At 40.7% G+C, this 20,141-nt stretch overlaps 1 protein-coding gene across 2 annotated transcripts in view; it reads left to right on the forward strand.

Moving 5' to 3' along the window:
* The window catches only part of MKLN1 (muskelin 1), a 103,667-nt gene extending 83,761 nt beyond the window's left edge, over window positions 1-19,906 (forward strand). For both annotated transcript variants that reach the window (XM_073619413.1, XM_073619414.1), the window contains 4 exons: window positions 5,568-5,707; window positions 5,828-5,930; window positions 6,890-6,944; window positions 11,849-19,906. In XM_073619413.1, coding sequence (XP_073475514.1) covers window positions 5,568-5,707; window positions 5,828-5,930; window positions 6,890-6,944; window positions 11,849-11,970 — 420 coding nt within the window. In that variant the 3' untranslated portion in view covers window positions 11,971-19,906. The remainder of the gene's footprint in view (window positions 1-5,567; window positions 5,708-5,827; window positions 5,931-6,889; window positions 6,945-11,848) is intronic.
* Window positions 19,907-20,141: the final 235 nt, after the last annotated feature.

Genomic DNA, 20,141 nt, shown 5'->3' on the forward strand with positions numbered 1-20,141 from the left:
CAGACATGCTACAGGAGGCGCAAAACATTGCTCAGAGTGGTTGCTCCAGGACAAGGAAACATCTGTGTTCTCAATTGACACCACTACCTCCTGTCTAACTCCCTTTCAGGTGCACACCATGCAGCCTGTTTAACAAAAGCAGATTTCTATGCAAAGTCAGAACTCTTGATTAAAACTTTTCACACTCTTGGACCTTTCAGTTTTAAGAGTCAAGAAACTTTACAAGTCCTGTCTTCCCCTGACCCTGTTCAGGAATCAAAAGTGTAATCTCCTTCTACTTGAAGATGTTATGAAGGAAAGTATTGGGGACATTAATTGTAGTGGAGGATTTCCCAACCAATGCACTTTGAGGTACAAGCTATGCCTATACGCCAAATGCTTTTCACTGTGGACACCGATTTGATTGCGGTTTTCTACGAGAGAGGGTGAGAGATTTCTCTTAGTATACCAAAATTCCTGAAGCAATCAATGATCTGTAGTTGCTTTTCTTAATAAAAGGAGAATTTCTTACATCACCGTATATGTGTGTATATGTGTGTGTGTGTGTATGTATGTATATATGTATATATGTATGTATGTATATATATATATATATATATATATAAAATGTATTGATGTGCAGCATTGGAAAGAACAATCACTAAATTATAAGAGACCGTATAAGTGATAAATATGCTGATACATATACATAGAACTCTTTTATATTAATAAAAATTATAAAGATGATGAATAATCCACCAAGGTGATGATGAGTGAAAAATAGATGAACATTGGTTGATCCTGGCAGTTGAATGTGGGGTCAACTGGATGACCTCATTTGAACATCAGAGGGAAGATGGTTGAGGAGAGTAAGTATGGAAAATGACCACCACCGACAATAAGAAGGCTTACCGGAGTTAATGGATGCCAAGGGGCATACGCCCCCTGAGTCATCAAGGCTTGTGGTGAAGCTTCACCAAACGATCAAGAACTTGACATCTCTGTAGCTTCTCTCACGAATAGAGGACATTCGCTCTTTCCTTCAGCTAGTTCCCAATGACGTTACTTGATAAAGATTCTCACAGGGGGGTGGGTCGGATCATCCCCATATAATCACAAGATGTAACCCAGAAATTAAAAAAAAATTTCCACATAGTGTGATATCGTTGATAAAAAGAGTATCTATTAAATAAAGGGACATTCATATTTCTGTAGAGATGAAAGCGCTGTAGAGTCACACAATGACATTAGCAGAGCTCGTCCCGATGCGTCTCATCTAAAGAGACATCATCTGGGGCATGAGCCTGCCACAGTCATTGCTTTTAAATAGAGAATGTAACCCCAAAATGAAATGCCCACCGGCGGTGCTCTCACGTTGCATTGATTGCACTATGGTTCCTTCCGATTGTAAAAAATGGCACTGTTTAAAGCGAGGCTTGTTTTACATGCATTATTGCCATTTTGTCCATTGGATATTGTGCGTCTCACAATGAGGCTTGAACCCGCAGTGGGAGTTTGACCAATAGGGTATCATGCCAACTTCAGAGGCGCGAAAAGCATTTATTCCTCATATCAAGGTTTGAATTTCACGCATCGGCGCCAGTTTTTTATGACCGGAAGTAACCATAGTGCAATCAATGCAGCATGAGCTCACCGCCTGTGGGTATTTCATTTTGGGGGCACATTTTCTATTTAAGAGCAATGACTGTGGCAGGCTCATACCCCAGATGATGTCTCTTTAGATGAAACGCGTTGGGACGAGCTCTTCCAGTGTCATTGCGTGACTCTACAGTTCTCTTTTTTATAAGTGCTTTTATCTCTACAGAAATGTGGGTTTTCCTAATTTTTATTTAATAAATACTTTTTTTATCAATGATATCACACTATATGGAACCTTTTTTTTTTTTATTTCTGGGTTACATTGTGTGTTTATATGGGTATGATCCAACCCACCCCTCTGTGAGAATCTTTATCCAGTAACAGCATTGGGAACTAGTTGAAGGAAGGAGTGAATGTCATCCATTCATAAGAGTGTCTACAGATGTAAAGTTCTTGATCGTTTGAAGCTTCACCACAAGCCTTGATGAATCAGGGGGCGTATGGCCTTTGGAGTCCATTAACTCCGGTAAGCCTTCTTGTTGTCGGTGGTCATTTTCCATACTTGCTCTCCTCAACAGTCTTCCCTCTGATGTTCAAATGATGTCATCCAGTTGACTCCACATTCAACTGCCAGAATCAATCTATGGACTCGAGCCTCTTTTGGTTTCACTTTTTATATGTGCTTTTGTACACAATATTCATCTATTTTTCACACATGTTGGTGGCTTATTCATCATCTTTATATTTTTAATAATATAAGAGTTCCACGTATATGCATCAGCATATTTATCACGGTCTCTTATAATTTAGTGATTGTTCTTTCTAGCGCTGCACATTTAGTAGTTATCTGTTTGCAATTTTCTCTTTGCTGTGCTGGCTGCTGTTTATATATTTTTTGAGCGACAGCGCGGTATTTCACTTCCACTTTATTTTACTATCGTGCCAATGCTTTCTGCATTTTGCTGTGGGAGTTCAGCAATTTGTGGCATTGCCATTCAGGCTTTCCTCTGCGCCCCAAATGTTCACTAAAGTGCATTACCCACTTCTGCTTTTTCTACAAACCAGGGCATTCATGTCACAAGTTACCTGAATGATCTACTGAATGACCCCTCAGTGAGGAACTTATCTGCCAATGTCAAAAAGACCATTCAGTTCCTTCAAACCTTTGGATAATCAACTTTCCAAAGTCTGTTCTCCAACCCTCACACATTCTACCTTGGTCTAATCTTGGACACAGCCCAAGCCAGAAGATTACCTCCCTAAGGTCCAACTTTTGGACATGCATAGGGGTTCTGGGCCTCATGGTGGCCTCCTTTTGGGTAGTTCCCTTTGCCTTGTTTCACTCCAGACACTTTCAATCCAACATTTTCAGGACATGGAACAAGCAGATGTAAACCTTTTTAATGACCAAATTATTCTGTTCAGCCAAACAAAGCTCTCTGGTATGGTGGATCTTCAATCTCTCCCTGGAATTGGGAAAGCCATTCCTTCGCAAGACTTGGAAACGTGGTAATAAAAGATGTGAGCCTTACAGGCTCAGGTTAAATTTACAACTGTATGACTGTCCAGGGGACATGGTCTCTGCAGGAGTCAAAACTCCCCATCTGCAAGCTGAAACAGAGCCCTCAGATTGTCAGTCAGCCTACATAAATCCTCTGAAGGGAGCATCTGAAGCTTAGCAGCCCTAAAAGAAACAAATATAAAATTCTCATGGGCCGAAACTTGCATTAAAGCATTCTCGGCTGTCTGCATTCCTGAAGTGAACGATTGGCAGATGGACTTCCTAAGCTGTCAGTGCCTAAATCTGGGAGTGGCTTCTGCACCCAAAATCTGTCTAAGGTGGGGAACACCAGATGTGTAAATTCTGGCTTCCAGGTTTGACAAGCTGAAAAATTTTGTGGTCAAAACCAGAGATCCTATAACCTTTGCATTAGATGCTCTGTTGATTCCAACTGGTTTATGCTTTGCCTCTGAAGATCCTCCCATGACTGCTGCTTAAGAGAATAGGATAGGGCCATGGTGATTCTCATAACACAAAATCTGCCCAGAATGTGGTACACAGACATACTCAGACTTTTGATGTACAAGCCTTGGCCTCTTGCAAACAGACAGACCAGACTTACTGGTCCAAGACCCCCTGTTCATCCTGCTTTTCAGTCACTGGCTTTAAAGTGATTGTAAATGCATTTTTTTTTTTTTTTTTTTTACATAACATACATGCCATACTTCTCTGTGCAATGGTTTTGCACAGAGCAGCCCCAATCCTCTCTCTGGCCCCCTGCTTCTCTGCCTGAGCAATTGAGGATGGAGAGAGCTGCTTTTCACATGCACATTGCTGGATCAAGATCGGCCAATCCGGGCAGGGAAATCTAATTCTCACAAGATTTACCATCACACATGGAAGACCACCTTTGCATGGGGAGAGGAGAGAAGGCTGGACTCTGGGGAATACCAGAACACTTTTATATTTTTTTTTTTTGCCCTTTCTTCACTTTTGCAAACGTCTGGCCCTGAGTACCCTCAAGAGACAGGTTTTTATCCTTCTCCATCCTCTTCCACAAATGTTTTGCAATCCGCTATCAATACTTTCTACAAGGAGGTGTTTATATAATTCCCCTAATCCGAACTCCTGTGTCACCTTGGCATCCCAACCTGGTGCTCTCTGCTCCTCAGAGAACCCACTTTGAACAGATTAGAGACATTTCTTTGGAATACCTCGCCTTGGTGGTTGTCATGTATATTGGGCTTGTTTCTGCATTAGCAGCTCTCTTGTAAAGAGACTTTTCTTATTTTGGACAAGATGGTTTTGAGACCAAAACAAAGTTTATCTCTTCCTTCTACTTGAATGAGGGCTTTGTCCTGTTTTACCTCTGTCCTGCCCCAAGTAAAAGGAAACTGCATTACATTGTTTGGATGTGGTTAAGGCTGTTGCAAACTGCTTGGTAGCCATGGCCTCTTTTTGTACTACCAGGAGATCCTTGTAGTGGACACCTTCACTATAGCCAGGTGGGTCAGACTACTCCTTTACCAGGGCTTTAAGGACAAAGTTCCTCCCGTTCTCATCATTATGATGGGTATGTCCCTTGGTCTATGAATACAAGTCCTGTACTATATGATTAAGATAATAGGGATTTAAACCTACCTCTATGTTCCTTATTTTGGAGTACAGTACAAGACACAGGTCCCTCCCCTCTGTGTCTTCAGCATATTCATCATTGCTTGCTAAAAAAAAAAAACTGGAGCCTCAGAGTGGGTGGAGTTCTATGGATACGCTCCTAGGGGTGGCCCCACAAGGTTTTTGCCAGTGTTCTATAACACAAAGGTAGCTGCATATAACACATGGTCCATAAATATAGGTCCTTTGTCCTGTACTGCACTCCATAACCAGGAATTTTTTAGGGGAGTCAAAAATGTACCTTCTCCCTACTATAATCCTATTGATGCTCGCTGTCCCCTACTGCAAAAGCAGCTATGGTATTTGATCACTGATAAGGTCTAATACTGGCTGTAAAACATGTATTAGTGTGATTGTTCAGAAGGACGATCATTTCAACAAAGTTGGTGTATATTTATTGTTCATAGAGTACAGTCAATCCCAAATAATGCTCCTAATCAAAAGGAAACCAGTAGCTAAACCAGATGTTCCCTCATGGTTCGTGCTATTGCATTTGGCTTTGTTTGTTTTCAGGCTTTATAGCCAGAGTTTTTCCAAACCTACAATTCTGGGTAGAATGATCTATTTATAATTACAGTGAGTCACAATATTTAAAATAGTAAATGCATGTAGTTATGTACACTATTTAAATGGTAAAGAGGTAGCCTGCTCCCTGAAACTAAAGATACAGACAACAGAGGTTATGCACTGTATTGTAGGAATTACATTGCCAGTGCCTAATATACTATTTGTTGCACTTGCACCAAGCAATTGCAAAGCGTGTCAAGATGTCTTTGTATAATTCCTTTTTTTTTTTTTTTTCTGTTCACGTAAGGTTCATTATCTTTTTGGAGGAAATCCAGGAAAGTCCTGCTCTCCAAAAATGAGGTTGGATGATTTCTGGTCCTTGAAGTTGTGCCGGCCTTCTAAAGAGTACTTGCTAAGACACTGTAAATATCTGATTAGAAAACACAGGTAAGTGTGTTTTATGCCCATTGATATGACTCGTCCTCTCTCAAAGCTGCTAGCCTAAAATGCAAACTGCCTTGTTGAAATTTAATGGGGTTGTTTGGTAATTAATTTAAAATGTTACAGGTTTGAAGAGCGTGCACAAACCGAACCCCTGAGCGCACTGAAATACCTGCAAAATGACCTGTATGTCACTGTGGATCACTCAGACCCTGAAGAAACTAAAGAGGTGAGGGAATATCTAGTTTTTTAGATCTTGTCAAATTCGGATAAAGTATATAAATGAGGAAAAGGGTGTTTTGGGACTTTAAATGAGGCTGGAACCAAAGGGGTAACAGCCGCCATCCCTATCATTGATTAAAAAATGGAGAGCAGGTGGTGGGACTTTATATGAAGCGCGTAGCAGCACAGAGAGAAGTCAAGTGACTGGCAAATAATGTTTATTCATATTGTATTATCTACATATAAAACTAAATGGGCATATAGCCTCCAAAAGCATTTGATCATATTAAACATAAGTTACATGGTAATCCGCAATCATTTAGACAGTCAAGTAGTAGAAATGGAAACGGACAATGGATACTTAATAAAATTATTATGAAAATAAACATAATTCATATATTAAATAAATATAAACAAAACCATAGGGAATTTGAATTTATCCATGGCATGATGAAGGTGAATGGCTTGATGCGTTTTGCGACCTTATAGCTGCTCATCAGGAGCAAAAACCATGGAAAATATCTAAAAACAAAAAATATGGATTCTAAATAGTCTCAAATATTAATAAATTTTGATTGTGAGGTAGGGGTACCAAGCATAAGGGGACAATCAAATTACTGAGACAAAATCGTTGAATATTATGGAAGGGATATACTGTAAGGTCGTGTGTCCAACTTAGTTTAGTTTTATATGTAGATCATACAATATGAATAAACATTATTTCCCAGTCACTTAACTTCTCTCTGTGCTGCTATGCGCTTCATATAAAGTCCCCACCACCTGCTCTCCATTTTTTTAATTCTGATAAAGTATGGTGTATCAGGACTGTCAAATTATATACATTACTCAGTTTTAATGGTTGAGAATATATAACCTTGACATAGCATCATACAAATGTCTTTGGGATGGTAAAAAGAACAATGACCTGAGTTGCTGTTTATGCCCAATTTCATTTTTCTCTTTCAGTTTCAGCTTCTTCCCTCTGCACTGTTCAAATCCAGCAAAGAATTCACCCCTCTTGGTAAGTAAGCATGACCGTAAAATAAATATACAGAAGACTTGTGTGGAAAATCTGTATTTGCATGTTATAAATTCTTCTAAAGTGTTTTTAAAATAAATTTTGTTAGGGTAAAAACAAAGGGGAAGTGACCATTGTCACCAGTACTGAAAGTAAGGGAAAAACTAAAATTTTGATGGTCACCAAGACCGAAACGGAGGAGAAACTTTCTAATGTTGACACTTGTTTTAATGACAAAACTTTAGAGCAGTGTATTCCCTAAGTACCCCCAACAGGGCATATTTTGTGAATTTCTCATAAATAAAATAGCTTTCATAAATACCAAGATATTGTTTTTACCTCTTGCCGACCACCAGCAGTACATTTACTGCTGGCAGGCAGCTCCCGAGACACTGCAACGTACTCTTGCGTCGAGGTAAACATGTGCACTGCACTCCTCTCCTCCCCAGAAGTGCTCATCGGTGAACTTATCGGATGGCGGTGCTCGGTATCGGGCCGCTGAGAGCGGCCCAGATGCCACAAGATCACTATGTGATCACATAGTAAACAAGTGTGGAATACATTTGTGAAATTTACTACACTGTGTGTGTGTGTGTGTGTGTGTGTGTGAGTGATCTGCGATTGGTCACCAGTGATCACATGGTACCTGGGCCAACCCCCATATCCTGTCCATGTGATAGTTGTGGGCCCAACACAGCATCACAATAGTAAATATTAAGTCATGAATGCTATTCATGATAGTTCAAACTAGGGTTATACTGGTATTGGTGCCCATACCGAGCGTTTGCGCGAGTACTTGTAACCCCCCCAGGGTTGATTTAAAAAAAAAAAAAAAAGCACACCTTATAATAAATTAACAGTAAAATTGTAAAAATTATTTAAAAAAAAAGCAGACACTGTCCACTAACCCCCCCCTCCCAAAAAAATTATTTATATATTATAAAATTTTATATTCTAAAATGGTAAAAAAAAAAAAAAGTCCACGCCTCATCAGTGCTACATATTAGTGCCACTTTCATATGACATTAAAAGAAGTATTGGTATTGGCGAGTACTGGGGGGGTGGGGGGTGGGGGGGAGAATGTAACGGTGCATCCCTATTTCAAACGATTGCTGTTACAGTGATCATCACTGTAACGCGCAATCAGTGTAAAGAAAATAAACTAAATCCCTGAACACCCCCCCCCCCCCCCGGGTAAAACAATGTCGCTGAACTACTCTGACAGCATTAAAAAAAAATATTTTATTAATTTTCCAAAAAAATGACAACTTCAGAAATACTTGCCATGCCTCTTACTAAATACCTTGGAGTGTCTACTTTCCAAAAAGGGGTGATTGGGGGGGGGGGGGGGGGGGGGCGTGGTTTATTTGTACTGTCCTGGAATTTTAGGGCCTCAAGAAATGAGATGAGCCGTCGGTGCATCAGGTTTAAAATATATAATGTATATGTGTATATATGTGTGTATATATGTGTGTATGTGTATATATATATATATATATATATATATATATATATATTATATACACATTATATACACACACACACGCGCTTGTGCTCATAAGTTTACATACCCTGGGAGAATTTGATTTCTTGGCCATTTTGCAGAGAATATGAATAACACACAAGCGCTCCTTTTTCATGGTTAGTGTTTGACTGAAGCCATTTATTAGCAATCAACTGTATTTACTCTTTTTAAATCCTAATGACAACAGAAACTACCCAAATGACCCTGATCAAAAGATTACATACCCCAGTTCTTAATACCGTGTTGTACCCCAGTTCCTAATACCGTGTATTGCCCCCTTTTAACATCATTGACAGCTTGAAGTCTTTTGTGGTATTTGTGGATAAGGCTCTTTTTCTTAGATGTTAAAGCTGCCCATTCCTCCTCAGTTCCTGTAAATTCTTGGGCTGTCTTGCATGAACTGCACGTTTTGAGATCTCCCCAGAGTGGCTCAATGATATTGAGATCAGGAGACTGAAATGGCCACTCCAGAACCTCCACTTTATTCTGCTGTAGCCAATGACAGGTCGACTTGGCCTTGTGTTTTTGGATCATTGTCATGTTGGAATGTCCAAGTACATCCCATGCGCAGCTTCCTGGCTGATGAATGCAAATGTTCCTCCAGTATTTTTTGATAACATACTACATTCATCTTGCCATCAATTTTGACCAAATTTCCTGTGCCTTTTGTAGCTCACACATCCCCAAAACATCAGAGATCCACCTCAGTGTTCCACATTAGCAATGGTGTACCTTTTCATCATAGGCCTTGTTGACTCCTCTCCAAATGAAGCGTTTATGGTGGTGGCCAAAAAGCTCAATTTTGGTCTCATCACTCCAAATGACTTTGTGCCAGAAGGTTTGAGGCTTGTCTCTGTGCTATTTGGCGTATTGTAAGTGGGATACTTTGTGGCATTTGCGTAGTAATGGCTTTCTTCTGGTGACTCGACCATGCAGCCCATCTTTCTTCAAGTGCCTCCTTATTGTGCATCTTGAAACAGCCATACCACATGTTTTTAGAGAGTCCTGTATTTTACCTGAAGTTATTCGTGGGATTTTCTTTGCATCCCGAACGATTTTCCTGGCAGTTGTGGCTGAAATTTTAGTTGGTCTACCTGACCATGGTTTGGTTTCAACAGAACCCCCGCATTGTTTGAACACTGCTGATTGGCATTCTCATCTCCTTGGATATCTTTTTATATCCCTTTCCCTTTTCTATACAGTTCAACTCCCTTTTCCTGCAGATCCTTTTGACAATTAGTTTGCTTTCCCCATGACTCAGAATCTAGAAACGTTAGTGCACCACTGGATAGAAGATGCAAGGGTCTGTCAGGAGTCCAGAAACTCACTGACCTTTTATACACACACACCAATTAGAAGCAAACAGATCACAGGTGAGGATGGTTACCTTTTAATAGCCATTCAAACCCTTTTGTGTCAACTTTTGTGCATGTTATCAGGCCAAAACCACCAGCGTATGTAAACTTTTGATCAGGGTAGTTTCTGTTGTCATTATGATTTAAAAAGAGTAAACACAGTTGATAATAAATGGCTTCAGTGAACACTAACCATGAGTGAAAAAAGATTTTGTTATCATTCATATTCTCTGAAAAATGGCCAAGAAATCATAAATTCTGCCAGGGTATGTAAACTTATGAGCACAACTGTCTGTCTATCTAATCTATCTTCGATTGTAGACTCTAACTTTTACACAGACAAATTAATATACTCTACCCTAATTTGGGTTATTTTTTTTACCAAAGAAATGTAGCCGACTACATTATGGCCTAAATTTTTGAAGAAAAAATGGTTGTTTGCAAAATTTTATAGCAGAGACTATAAAAGAAAAACATGATGGGCTCATTCACATGGACGATGCGGCCCGTACAGCGCAAATCTAAACCTTGTTTGTGGCTAAAGCTGCATGCAGGCAGCCTGAATTTCTCTATGGTAGGGGGTTTGCAACCTTTTTACCTTTGGGGAACTCTTGGTAAAAAGTTTGAGATCTTGGGGAACCCCTGAAATCACATCTACAGCTCATGTTGGTATGATTAGCGAGCTGTTGATATATAACAACAATTATTTTTAGACATGGCATTAAAGGCATCTATTGACCTATTTAATATGAAACGTATGCTTTTTTCTGTATTGATGCTTGATTCTAGGTCCAACTTAAGATAAACAGTGTACATGGGGTGGGGCAGTAGAGAACACAGCAGGGCACATTTTGGGGCGCATGGCAACGTTACACTACCGATTCCCTCTTGTGGTGTGCAGTTCCCCTCCAGCCCCTCCTCCCTTCCTGTCCATCCCAGATGAAGTCACATACAAGCACCTGGGATGAACAGGAGGGGGAACGGGCCAGCGGGGAACTGTGAAGAAACTCCTTGTTTGCCTGCACCACTCTGCGTGCGGGGGATAGGATCTACCTATCAGCTGCCTGAGAAGTAGATTGTGGCAGAACCCTGGTTTAGAAACCCTACTCTATAGGGATGCAGCCACTTGTCTTAATGTGACAGGTGTGCAGGGGCAGAAAGTGTGTAAGTGGAGCTGCTCACCCTGCCCCTGCATGCCTTTCACATTAGGATAAGTGACTGTGTCCATTCAGCCACTGCATTCCCATAGGATATATGGGCTGCCTGCACCTTTCTCCAGATGCATAAGTAAGGCTGTCATTCAAGCTGTACAGGAAACGGCAAACCTGTGAATAAGGCCTATGTTTAATTTTGACATTAGATTTACTTTAAAGCGGAACTTTACCCATAACTTGATAAAAAATTCTTTAGCAAGGAACATTCCACATTAATAATTCCATTAATACATTCCACATTAATAATTAAGCTACTAAAATTAGCGTGTTCTGTAAATTGCATCCAGCATTGCTCCTTTTGCCGTAGCCCAGAACCCCAGCAGAAAATTAAAAAGCGGAACTAACCCCATCGATTTAACAGTCAAACCATCAAATGTCTGGAGTCCTAACTGATCACATGTGCAGTACCACGACACGTGCATTTCACACAGAACTAGCTCCCTTGGCTGTAAAGCATAGGAAGGTTTAATTCTGCTTTTAGGCTGTCAGCAGATCAGCCTCTACAAACTCAGCAGGGCCTACAAATGCCCAAAAATGGAGAGCAACTGAACAATGTGCAGAGTGGAGTGAGACCATATTTTACTGGGTTTTAAACAGTGTAGACACTTATTTTTAATGTTTTACATAGTTATACCTGCAAAAGGGGCCAGCCTGAAGTAATCTAGCAGGACTTCATTTTCTGACTAAAGTTCCACTTTAAGGTGAATTGGCTATTTAGGAACAGGAGAAATGTTATCCTGTCCTTTTGTACCTAGTTTTATGCATGGCCTGTTGATGCTCACTGATCCTCATGATTTTTGTTTTATTTATTAGGTTTCTCAGATGTTGACCACACATATGCTCAGAGAACACAGCTATTTGATACACTTGTCAACTTCTTTCCAGACAGTATGACCCCACCAAAAGGCAACCTGGTTGACTTGATTACACTGTGATGAACTGTTGAAGAGCAAAACCTTGTAATCTGCTTTTGTGTTATATGTATAATTGGAATTGAAGCTGGAATGCAATTTGTGCACAACAGATTGAACATTGCATTTGTAGTAAAAATTCAACTCTGTAGGAAGAGGTTGATTGCCTCTTGCTGCCAAAGGTTAATTTGGCTGAAGTGTTTTTTTTTATTTTTATTTTTTTTCCCCCTTTTGGTAAAATGGTTTACATGTGTAAAATGATGATGTAATGTAGCATTTTTCTCCTATTTAAAATGCTATGGTATCATGCTCTCTTAAAAGGCCTCCCATGGTTGTGGGTTAGCCTTTTAGCTGATAATAAGCATTGCCCCGAAATTATATATATAGTTTTTATTTTTTATGTTCAACTAGATTTAAAGGGGCATAGCTGTATGTTATAGTAACATATGAACGTGAAGCTTGGTCGTGCATGACAAGGAAATTCTTTGAGAATTAAGAACTGAGAAACTGAGTGACCTCCTGTACAGTTACTGTATTTTCTGTATAAAGAATGTGTATTATAAATATACTTCTTTTTTATTTTGCGTTTTCACAGCCTTTACTTTTGAATATGAAGTCAGGGGTTGTAAGATTGATGTATGAGCCAAATCTAATCATCATTGTGTATTCATTTGAGCTGCAGTAAGACTTATTGCTTATTTATTTAATAATCAATGTATATTGAACACCTTGCTATCTAAAGCTTCCTTTGAATTGGTAGAGTGGAGGCTGATGGGTACTTTAGTGTTCAGCCCTCTGTGTTCTATTTTCACAATATATTTGAATGTCACTGAACTCCACATGCATGATTTATTTTCCATAAAACCAAGAGATTGCATCCTACATTTTTTAACTTGTGGGATAGCATAATGCTAATTGAAAAGTAAAGTTTTGTGCATTTTGCATTGTACATAACCACAGTATCAGAGAGTCCCTAGTATGTATTGTAGTATTTGCAGCGGTGAGGTAGGTTGATCCAAAGGCTTGGAATTTTTAATGCTGCAATTTTAAAGCCGTAACCCAAAAGCAACCATTTATTATATTGCCTCTTACCAGTTCTTAAATGTTATGGCTGTATTTCCCTTTTCAGGCTTTCTTCTATTTTCATCTGGTGCTCCAGCCAGCAAGTCTGTTTTTCAAAAGGACAAACTGTCCGGCAGAATGTATCAGTTTACATGGATGACACAAACCACTTAACACTGGCGGGGTGATTAAAATCAGCTTTTATTTATTCATGTAAACCTTTATTCTAAAAGGAAAAAAAATGTTTGCTGTAACTGCTTATTAAGTGTGAGCTGGAGTTTGGCTTCAGTTTGTTAGTGGTTCTAAATCTGCTAATACATTTAACACTACATTCCCCCCCCCCCCCCCCCCCCCCCAGAGTGACAATGCTGCGGTCTGCTGTGCCTCCTGTTCTCATGCCTCCAGAGTTGTCGGAATCCAAAGTAAAGAAAACTGATGCAACTACCACATCTGTTGATTGATAAGCTGCAATGTGTTACATTTTTGGTTTTGGGTTTAGTACCGCTTTAAAGCCAACACAACACTGTGATGTCTTTTCAATGATCTTTTGTAACATTTAACCAAGAGACCTGTTGCATAATGCCACATTCATACATTCAGTGCCACAGTCATACCTGGTTTGCCTACAGCACTACTATCTGCTGGTGAAATCTGGTATTGTGAAGTAGTCATTATAATGCTCTCCTTGTGTTTCATTGGTGAGATCTAGAAAATGAGATGGGACAATAATTCTTTTGTCAATTACTAAGTTTATATTAGAGATGCAGACCTCTCCTGCAAAACTGTAAAGCATGAATCCAGGGTGTGGATTGCTGCTTTTCCCTTTTTAAAAAAAAAAAAAAAAAAAAAAGTTGACTTTAAGCTGATCAAAACTGATCAGATTATCATGGTTGTTTATGCCCGCAAGTTTATTAATCCTCAGTGGGTTTTCTGTGGGACTGGAGATGGCCTCTTAATTCCTGGTCCACGTTGTACTTAGGTCTTAGTTGATACTAAACTCACCCACTCTGCAGACCTAAGAATTCCCCACTCCCTTTCCTGTGGACACATACTTAAAGCAGGGTTCCACCCAAATTTTGAACAATATCTGTATGTATTCTCTTCCTTGCCTAGATGCTGACATGCCGTTTAAAAAAATTTAAATCGCTGTAATTACCTTTTATTTTTCTATTCTTCTTTGCACTTCCTGGTTCTCCTCCCGTGGGAGTAGGCGTGTTTCTAGCCTCTCCCAGACTCCTGGGAGCTAGTCTCAGGCTTCCCAGGATGCCACTGAGCATGTGCAGGAACGAGCGGTGAATGCTGGGAGCACAGCATTCACCACATCCAGGAAATAAATGCTTATGGGCTTCAAATGCCCACAATGAAGATGGAAACCGCCTGCAGTGAATAATATAAGTTATTCTTTCCGACGAAATCTGACACAGGCGGACATATTACACACAATATGTGAGTATGTAATGCTGAGAAGAAAAGTTTGTGAATGAACTAAAAAAAAAAAAAAAAAAGATAGGTGGACCCCCGCTTTAAAGAGGTTCAACACACAATCCTGTGTTTGACATCAAATGCTGCAAGTCCCCTCTCCCTGGCCACGTTTGCGCGTGTGCGAGACAAAGGTGCATGTGCCCTATTGAAGTGCAGGGGTCTCAAACTGCTGGCCCTCCAGCTGTTGCAGAACTACAAGTCCCATCATGCCTCTGCCTGTGGGAGTCATGCTTGTAACTGTCAGCCTTGCAATGCTTCATGGGACTTGTAGTTTTGCAGCAGCTGGCCTGGAACAGGCATAGCCAGGAAGAGAATGTCAACAACAGGTACAGGCTTCAAATCTCAAGTATGCATCTATGGAGGGGGAGGGTGGAATCTTTCAGGTTAGTGGGGGGGGCGCAAACAAAATGAGCGCACTTTTTTTTTAATAATACAATTTGTGAGCCAGCCCCTGTGGCCAGTAGAGGCTCTTCTATTGGCTTTTGATTAGAGGGGATGAGTGGGGCTTAGCAATATCTCGGACCAGACGTAAGGGCTCTGTATAAAGTTGGTCTGGAATTTTGGTGCTCCCCTGGCCTATCAACTAGTTAAAGTATAACGCCATTTACTTGCATTCTGGCTGCACCCTCTTTGGTTTGAGCACCTGGCAGGTCATATCCTAAAAGGTTTGTATCAGTATTTAACAAATGCACTTTTCCTCATTCCTGCTGATCTCATAGAGCTAATATGAGACTGGCATCGGGCATTGGTAAATGCAAAAATCTGGTGCTGCTGTACGTGGTAGCCAATCGGTTTCTAACTTCAGCTTGTTCAATTAAGCTTTGACAATAAAACCTGGAAGCTGATAGGTTTCTATGCAGAGCTGCACCAGATTTTGCACTCTAGTTTTAGTAAATCAACCCCATTGTCTGTTCACTGCATATAAAGAATGAATACTAAGCTGAAACATGACAATTGAACTAGAGAGCACTTGTGAGGGTTGATGGCTTCAGACCACCATGTGGTTACGGCATACTTTGTCTCCACTAGAAAAAAATAAAACTAACCTTCAAAGGGTGTCCTAAATGCCAAGGTAACTCGCCCTGTGTGCCACATAAACAGAATTAACAAGTTTACTTAGCTTTCTTTTTTCCCTTTGGATATAATTTGCAATAAGTAAGCCAGAGCTTTGGCTCACAAAAATGTGGTGTTGCAACATAAATATTCAGTTTCCTTGTTATCTATTAATGCTTTTCCTCACCTGATATTTTTTATTTTTATACTAGGATTAGCTATTTTTTTTTTTTTTTGTATGCTGCAAACATTTCACATATCTTTTCACCTTCATCTCATATTTTTGCTGGGTTGTATTGTGTGTAGAAGCTACTGTGTACTGCTCAATGGTACAGCCCTAAAACTTAAGATGATACATTAAAGGACTATTGTAAATTAGTTATTTTATGTGCATTATTTTTTAAATTCAGACCGGAGGTTCACTTCTTTCTTAGCTATACAGTTCAGGGCACAAGCTTTTTAGTCTTTAACCCCATGAGTTATATGCAGGTACCTTTCAGTAATTGGATGCTGGCAAAAAAAAAAGCTGCAGGGATATCCCCTATCTAACCCTTTCCTACTTCCAGCTAGCTTCAGTTTTTTTGCTTGTGTCCTTGGACAATGGACTTCTTAACTCTTTTGTGTGGAGTCTTTTGTGTTTAAAGATTCCGTCAAGGTTCCTGGTTGCACCATAGCCACCGCAATGTCTTTCTGCAGCTTCATGATCAGTCAGCTTGGTTGCCCCTTGGGGGACTATACTCAGGCTTACTGAAGAAAATGCATAGCTGGCCTATAATGTTGTATTTTGCATGAGTGTGTTTACCTTGGCACGTGGGGCATTGTATTGTTGGCCACAGCGTGTTATACAGAAGCAGTGTCCTGTCCCTGAAGACCCTTTTGGAGGTGTGCCCAACATGGAAGGCAAAGCCAGGGTACAATCTGGTACGCTAAATCCTGTGCAAAGTGCTGAGATATGTAACCCTTAAAGCCCGGTAGCAGGGCACTGGTATGCCTATACCTAAGAAATGGAGGAGCACAGGCTGTAATACTTGGAGTGTTGCAGCCTTGCAGTGGGGACACCATCCATTTAACATTGGAACTAATTTTCCTGCAGTCTGGTGTAGTTCTGTGTGGCTCTTTGATGGAACCTGATGAAACCTGAACAGTGAAGCTTTTTTTTTAAATGTACATCTCTATTGGCACATGGGGCTCCTGGTCCGTGCCCCCCCCCCGGTACAGCACAGTGATCTTTGGACATCTGCCTGGGTTCAGCAGCCTATAGGGCTCCAGTACCCTCTGTTCAGACAGTTGACTTCATTCTGACTCCCTTGCCTTCCTCTGAGCACACCGCTGGCCCTTACACCACACAGCTTTCCTCATATACAATGTCTGATTTTAATGGGCTGAATTTTATCTTTTCAGAGGCTGCTAGATGACAGGGGTCTTGTCTTCCCTCGTAAGTCAGTCTCTGACTTTGCTTTTTCTGCAGACATGCTGCCTGAGGAGGAGGTAGACTAGGAAGATCTCCCTCCACTTTTCTTCTGAGGTATCAGATCAGGATGAGATGCCTTCAGCTGAAATGTCAGCCAAGCATAAGATTACCATTGCTACCCTGTACGCTCTTGTTTAGTGTTAAGGCAGCGGGTGTCTGCTCACCCCAAGGTGTCCAGCTTGGTATACCTAAAAATTGCATGAGACTTTCTCAGTTCAATCGTTCATAGAACCTGTCCTGTAAGGACAGGCTCCTCCAAAATGGTTTGCTCAGGAATATCCTTTTGAGGAGGGATTCCTGCAAAACGAATGATCCCTCTGTTGGACCCCACCATCTCTTGTCTTAACAAGATGCTAACGGATCCTGTAAATGACAATCCTGTGTTAAAAATGGTCCATAACCTTTTCTCCACTGGCTCCTTGAAGGCTGTTTTATTCTTTACCATGCCCTGTTATGTAACCTTTAGTTGCTTGTCAAACTTTTTCAGTCTCAAATAAGTACATGACCTGAGACCCTAGCACCATCTTGATGGATCCTCTCCTTTCACTACTACCTAGAGCTTTTACCTGGGCCCTTCAGCTTACTGATTGACTAGTTCAGTGGAAATGCTTCACCAGATCTTCAGAACGAGCTTTTTCTCTGTTCATAGGTGGAGGTTTCTTTAGCTTAAAATTCTTGTCGCACAAGAAACACCTCAACCGTCTGCCCTTTGAGATCGCAGGAGGATAAGAGTTATCCACTCCCCCCAAAAAAGAAGGCTCTTGCTATTGCAGGTAGCCCTTCAACTTCTGAGGCTACAAAACATTCCCGGTGTTCTCCTCAGGCTTTTAGCCTGAGTTGAAATCTGGATCACAATTTGGGCCTCCAATCCAAAAAAGTCTGGCCTTCTGGTCCCATGAATTCTGATGTTTGGGGTCAAGAGTGTCATTTCCCAGAGGCTACAACCTGCAGACTTGGACTCTGCTAAAGAAACACAAATTTGAAAGCATGAAGCAGAGGTAAAGATGAGTGGATCTTCTTGCTGCTGTTCAGAAGCTCTTCTTGCAACGGTCATTGCCCCAGTTCCTAATTCGGACTGCTGTAAGGGTTTCCACTCAAACCTGTTTGTGGTTCTCAAGCCAAATGAAGACATTAAGGCCATTCCCTATCTGAAAGCTCAACTTATTCCTGTGGGTTCAAAATTTCCACATGCAATTGGCCTGGATGTCCTCTTGCTTTGCTTGATTTGGTTTGATCCTTAACCTGTTAAAGTCTGTCTCATCAACTCGAGTACCTGGGCCTGACATTGGATAGGACCATATCCAGAATCTTCCTGCCCTGAAACAAACATCTGACCCTCCACTCTAATGCCCTGAGCCCTTCATTCCCAGGATCAACCCTTTTTTTTTTTTTTTTTTCAGCACCTGCATGAGGCGCTTGGTCTTGATAGTAACGTCCTTTGAGGTAGTGCTGTATGCTTCTTTTCACAAAAGACCATTGCAACACAACATTCGGACAACAAAGTAAACTCTAGATCTATGGACCCCCTCATGCATCTGACCTGTAAGACTAGACTCTCCCTGGAGTGGTGGATTTTCAACCAGGGAAACCCCTCCTCCCAAGGACGTGATAACGTCTCATGACAGATGCCCACTTATCGGGCTCAGGAGGTGTCCTGGCTGACCTATTCGGTGCAAGTGCCATCGACATGCTGGAACTTGGGGCAAGTTGGTTGTCACTCCAACACTGGACACCTCAGTTGTGAGGTCACCCTCCTGCTTCTCATGCAGCCATTGCCATCTTTTGAGTTTATAGTCTATGGGGTATAAGTATAGGGTTAATCCCTTCCCTTTTTTGAGGTGTACTCTACAAGATCTTTTTCATGGGCTTTTCAAAATCGGGCATCTGTTTCTCAGATTTTGTAAGGTTGCCACTTAGTCTTCTGTTTGAACATTTTGTAAGTTTTACTAAGTGGATGATTAGGCCTCTGATGTCCATTTCAGTTTCTACAGCCTAGTAATTAAGTCCGTTGCACCCTTTTTTAATGTTTATTACCTGGGTCTGTTGGAATTTGTTTGCTGCATTGTCCATCCTTAGTTGGGTTGCGTGCTAGATAACTGCCGCTAGCTGGAAGTGGGAGGGGTTTTATGAGGGATATCCCTACAGGGTTTTTTTAATTTTATTTTTTATTTGCCAGTTTCCACCTTAAGCAGCCTCTCGTACAGTAAGCCATGGTTAAAGACCGCATATTTTGGTCCTGTACTGTACAGTAATTTTTACTGGTATGTTAAAACTAGAGAGGCTCTTATGCTTACCAATAGTAGACAGCCACTCTATAGGAATGAATGCAATTTTTCTACATGTGTGTAGTTGACAGAAGTAAATTACAGTTGAGCTGCTTGGCTTGAACTGTCATCTGGCGTAACACGCCTTTCTTAGCTTTCTGCTGCATTCCACAATCTGGATGTCAACTTTTCAGATTCCCAGCCACTTCCCTATCCCAGCTAGTTGTTTGGAATACAGTGATATTCATTATACCCTGTCCCTTGTTTCCAGTCAGATTTCAGATCATGTTAACCAGTTTAATTAGTTTTGTTTTTTTTGTTTTTTTAAGTTTTATTTCTTGAAGTACTGTAATCCAGCTAAAAGTAGCATTTATGTATTTGGTGTTTGAGAATACTTGTTGGCAAAGAAATATGGAAGTGATTTCAGATTTGTTTTTAAAGCCTGACTTTTGGAGCTACTATCCTTGTTTCACTACATACTAGAGCTGAACGATTAATTGTTAAATTGCGATCTCGATTCAAACCCCCCTCACGATCTTAACCCAGCATTTTCCCGATTTTATTTATTTTTCTTTTTTCCATACAGTGAGAGCCGTTCTCTACTCACAGCTGATAAAAAAAAAAAGAAGCAGACAAATGTTTTTCAACATTGTCAGTGCTGGGTTTAACTATCAAAAAAAGTATGTTAGTCCTTTTAGATCAAAGGGGAAATACTTCGGTCTGTAAATTTAAGTCAGTTTAACCACTTACGCACCGCCTGCTGTCGTTATACGTCGGCACTTCGAAGAGGAATATCATTGTTATGGCAGCAGCTAGCTGTCATAACCCCAGTATCCTCTTCTTCAGCGGGCGGTCTGCTTTCA

The sequence above is a fragment of the Aquarana catesbeiana genome, linkage group LG03 (genome assembly GCF_042186555.1).
Source record: "Aquarana catesbeiana isolate 2022-GZ linkage group LG03, ASM4218655v1, whole genome shotgun sequence".
In the NCBI taxonomy this organism is placed as follows: Eukaryota; Metazoa; Chordata; class Amphibia; order Anura; family Ranidae; genus Aquarana; species Aquarana catesbeiana.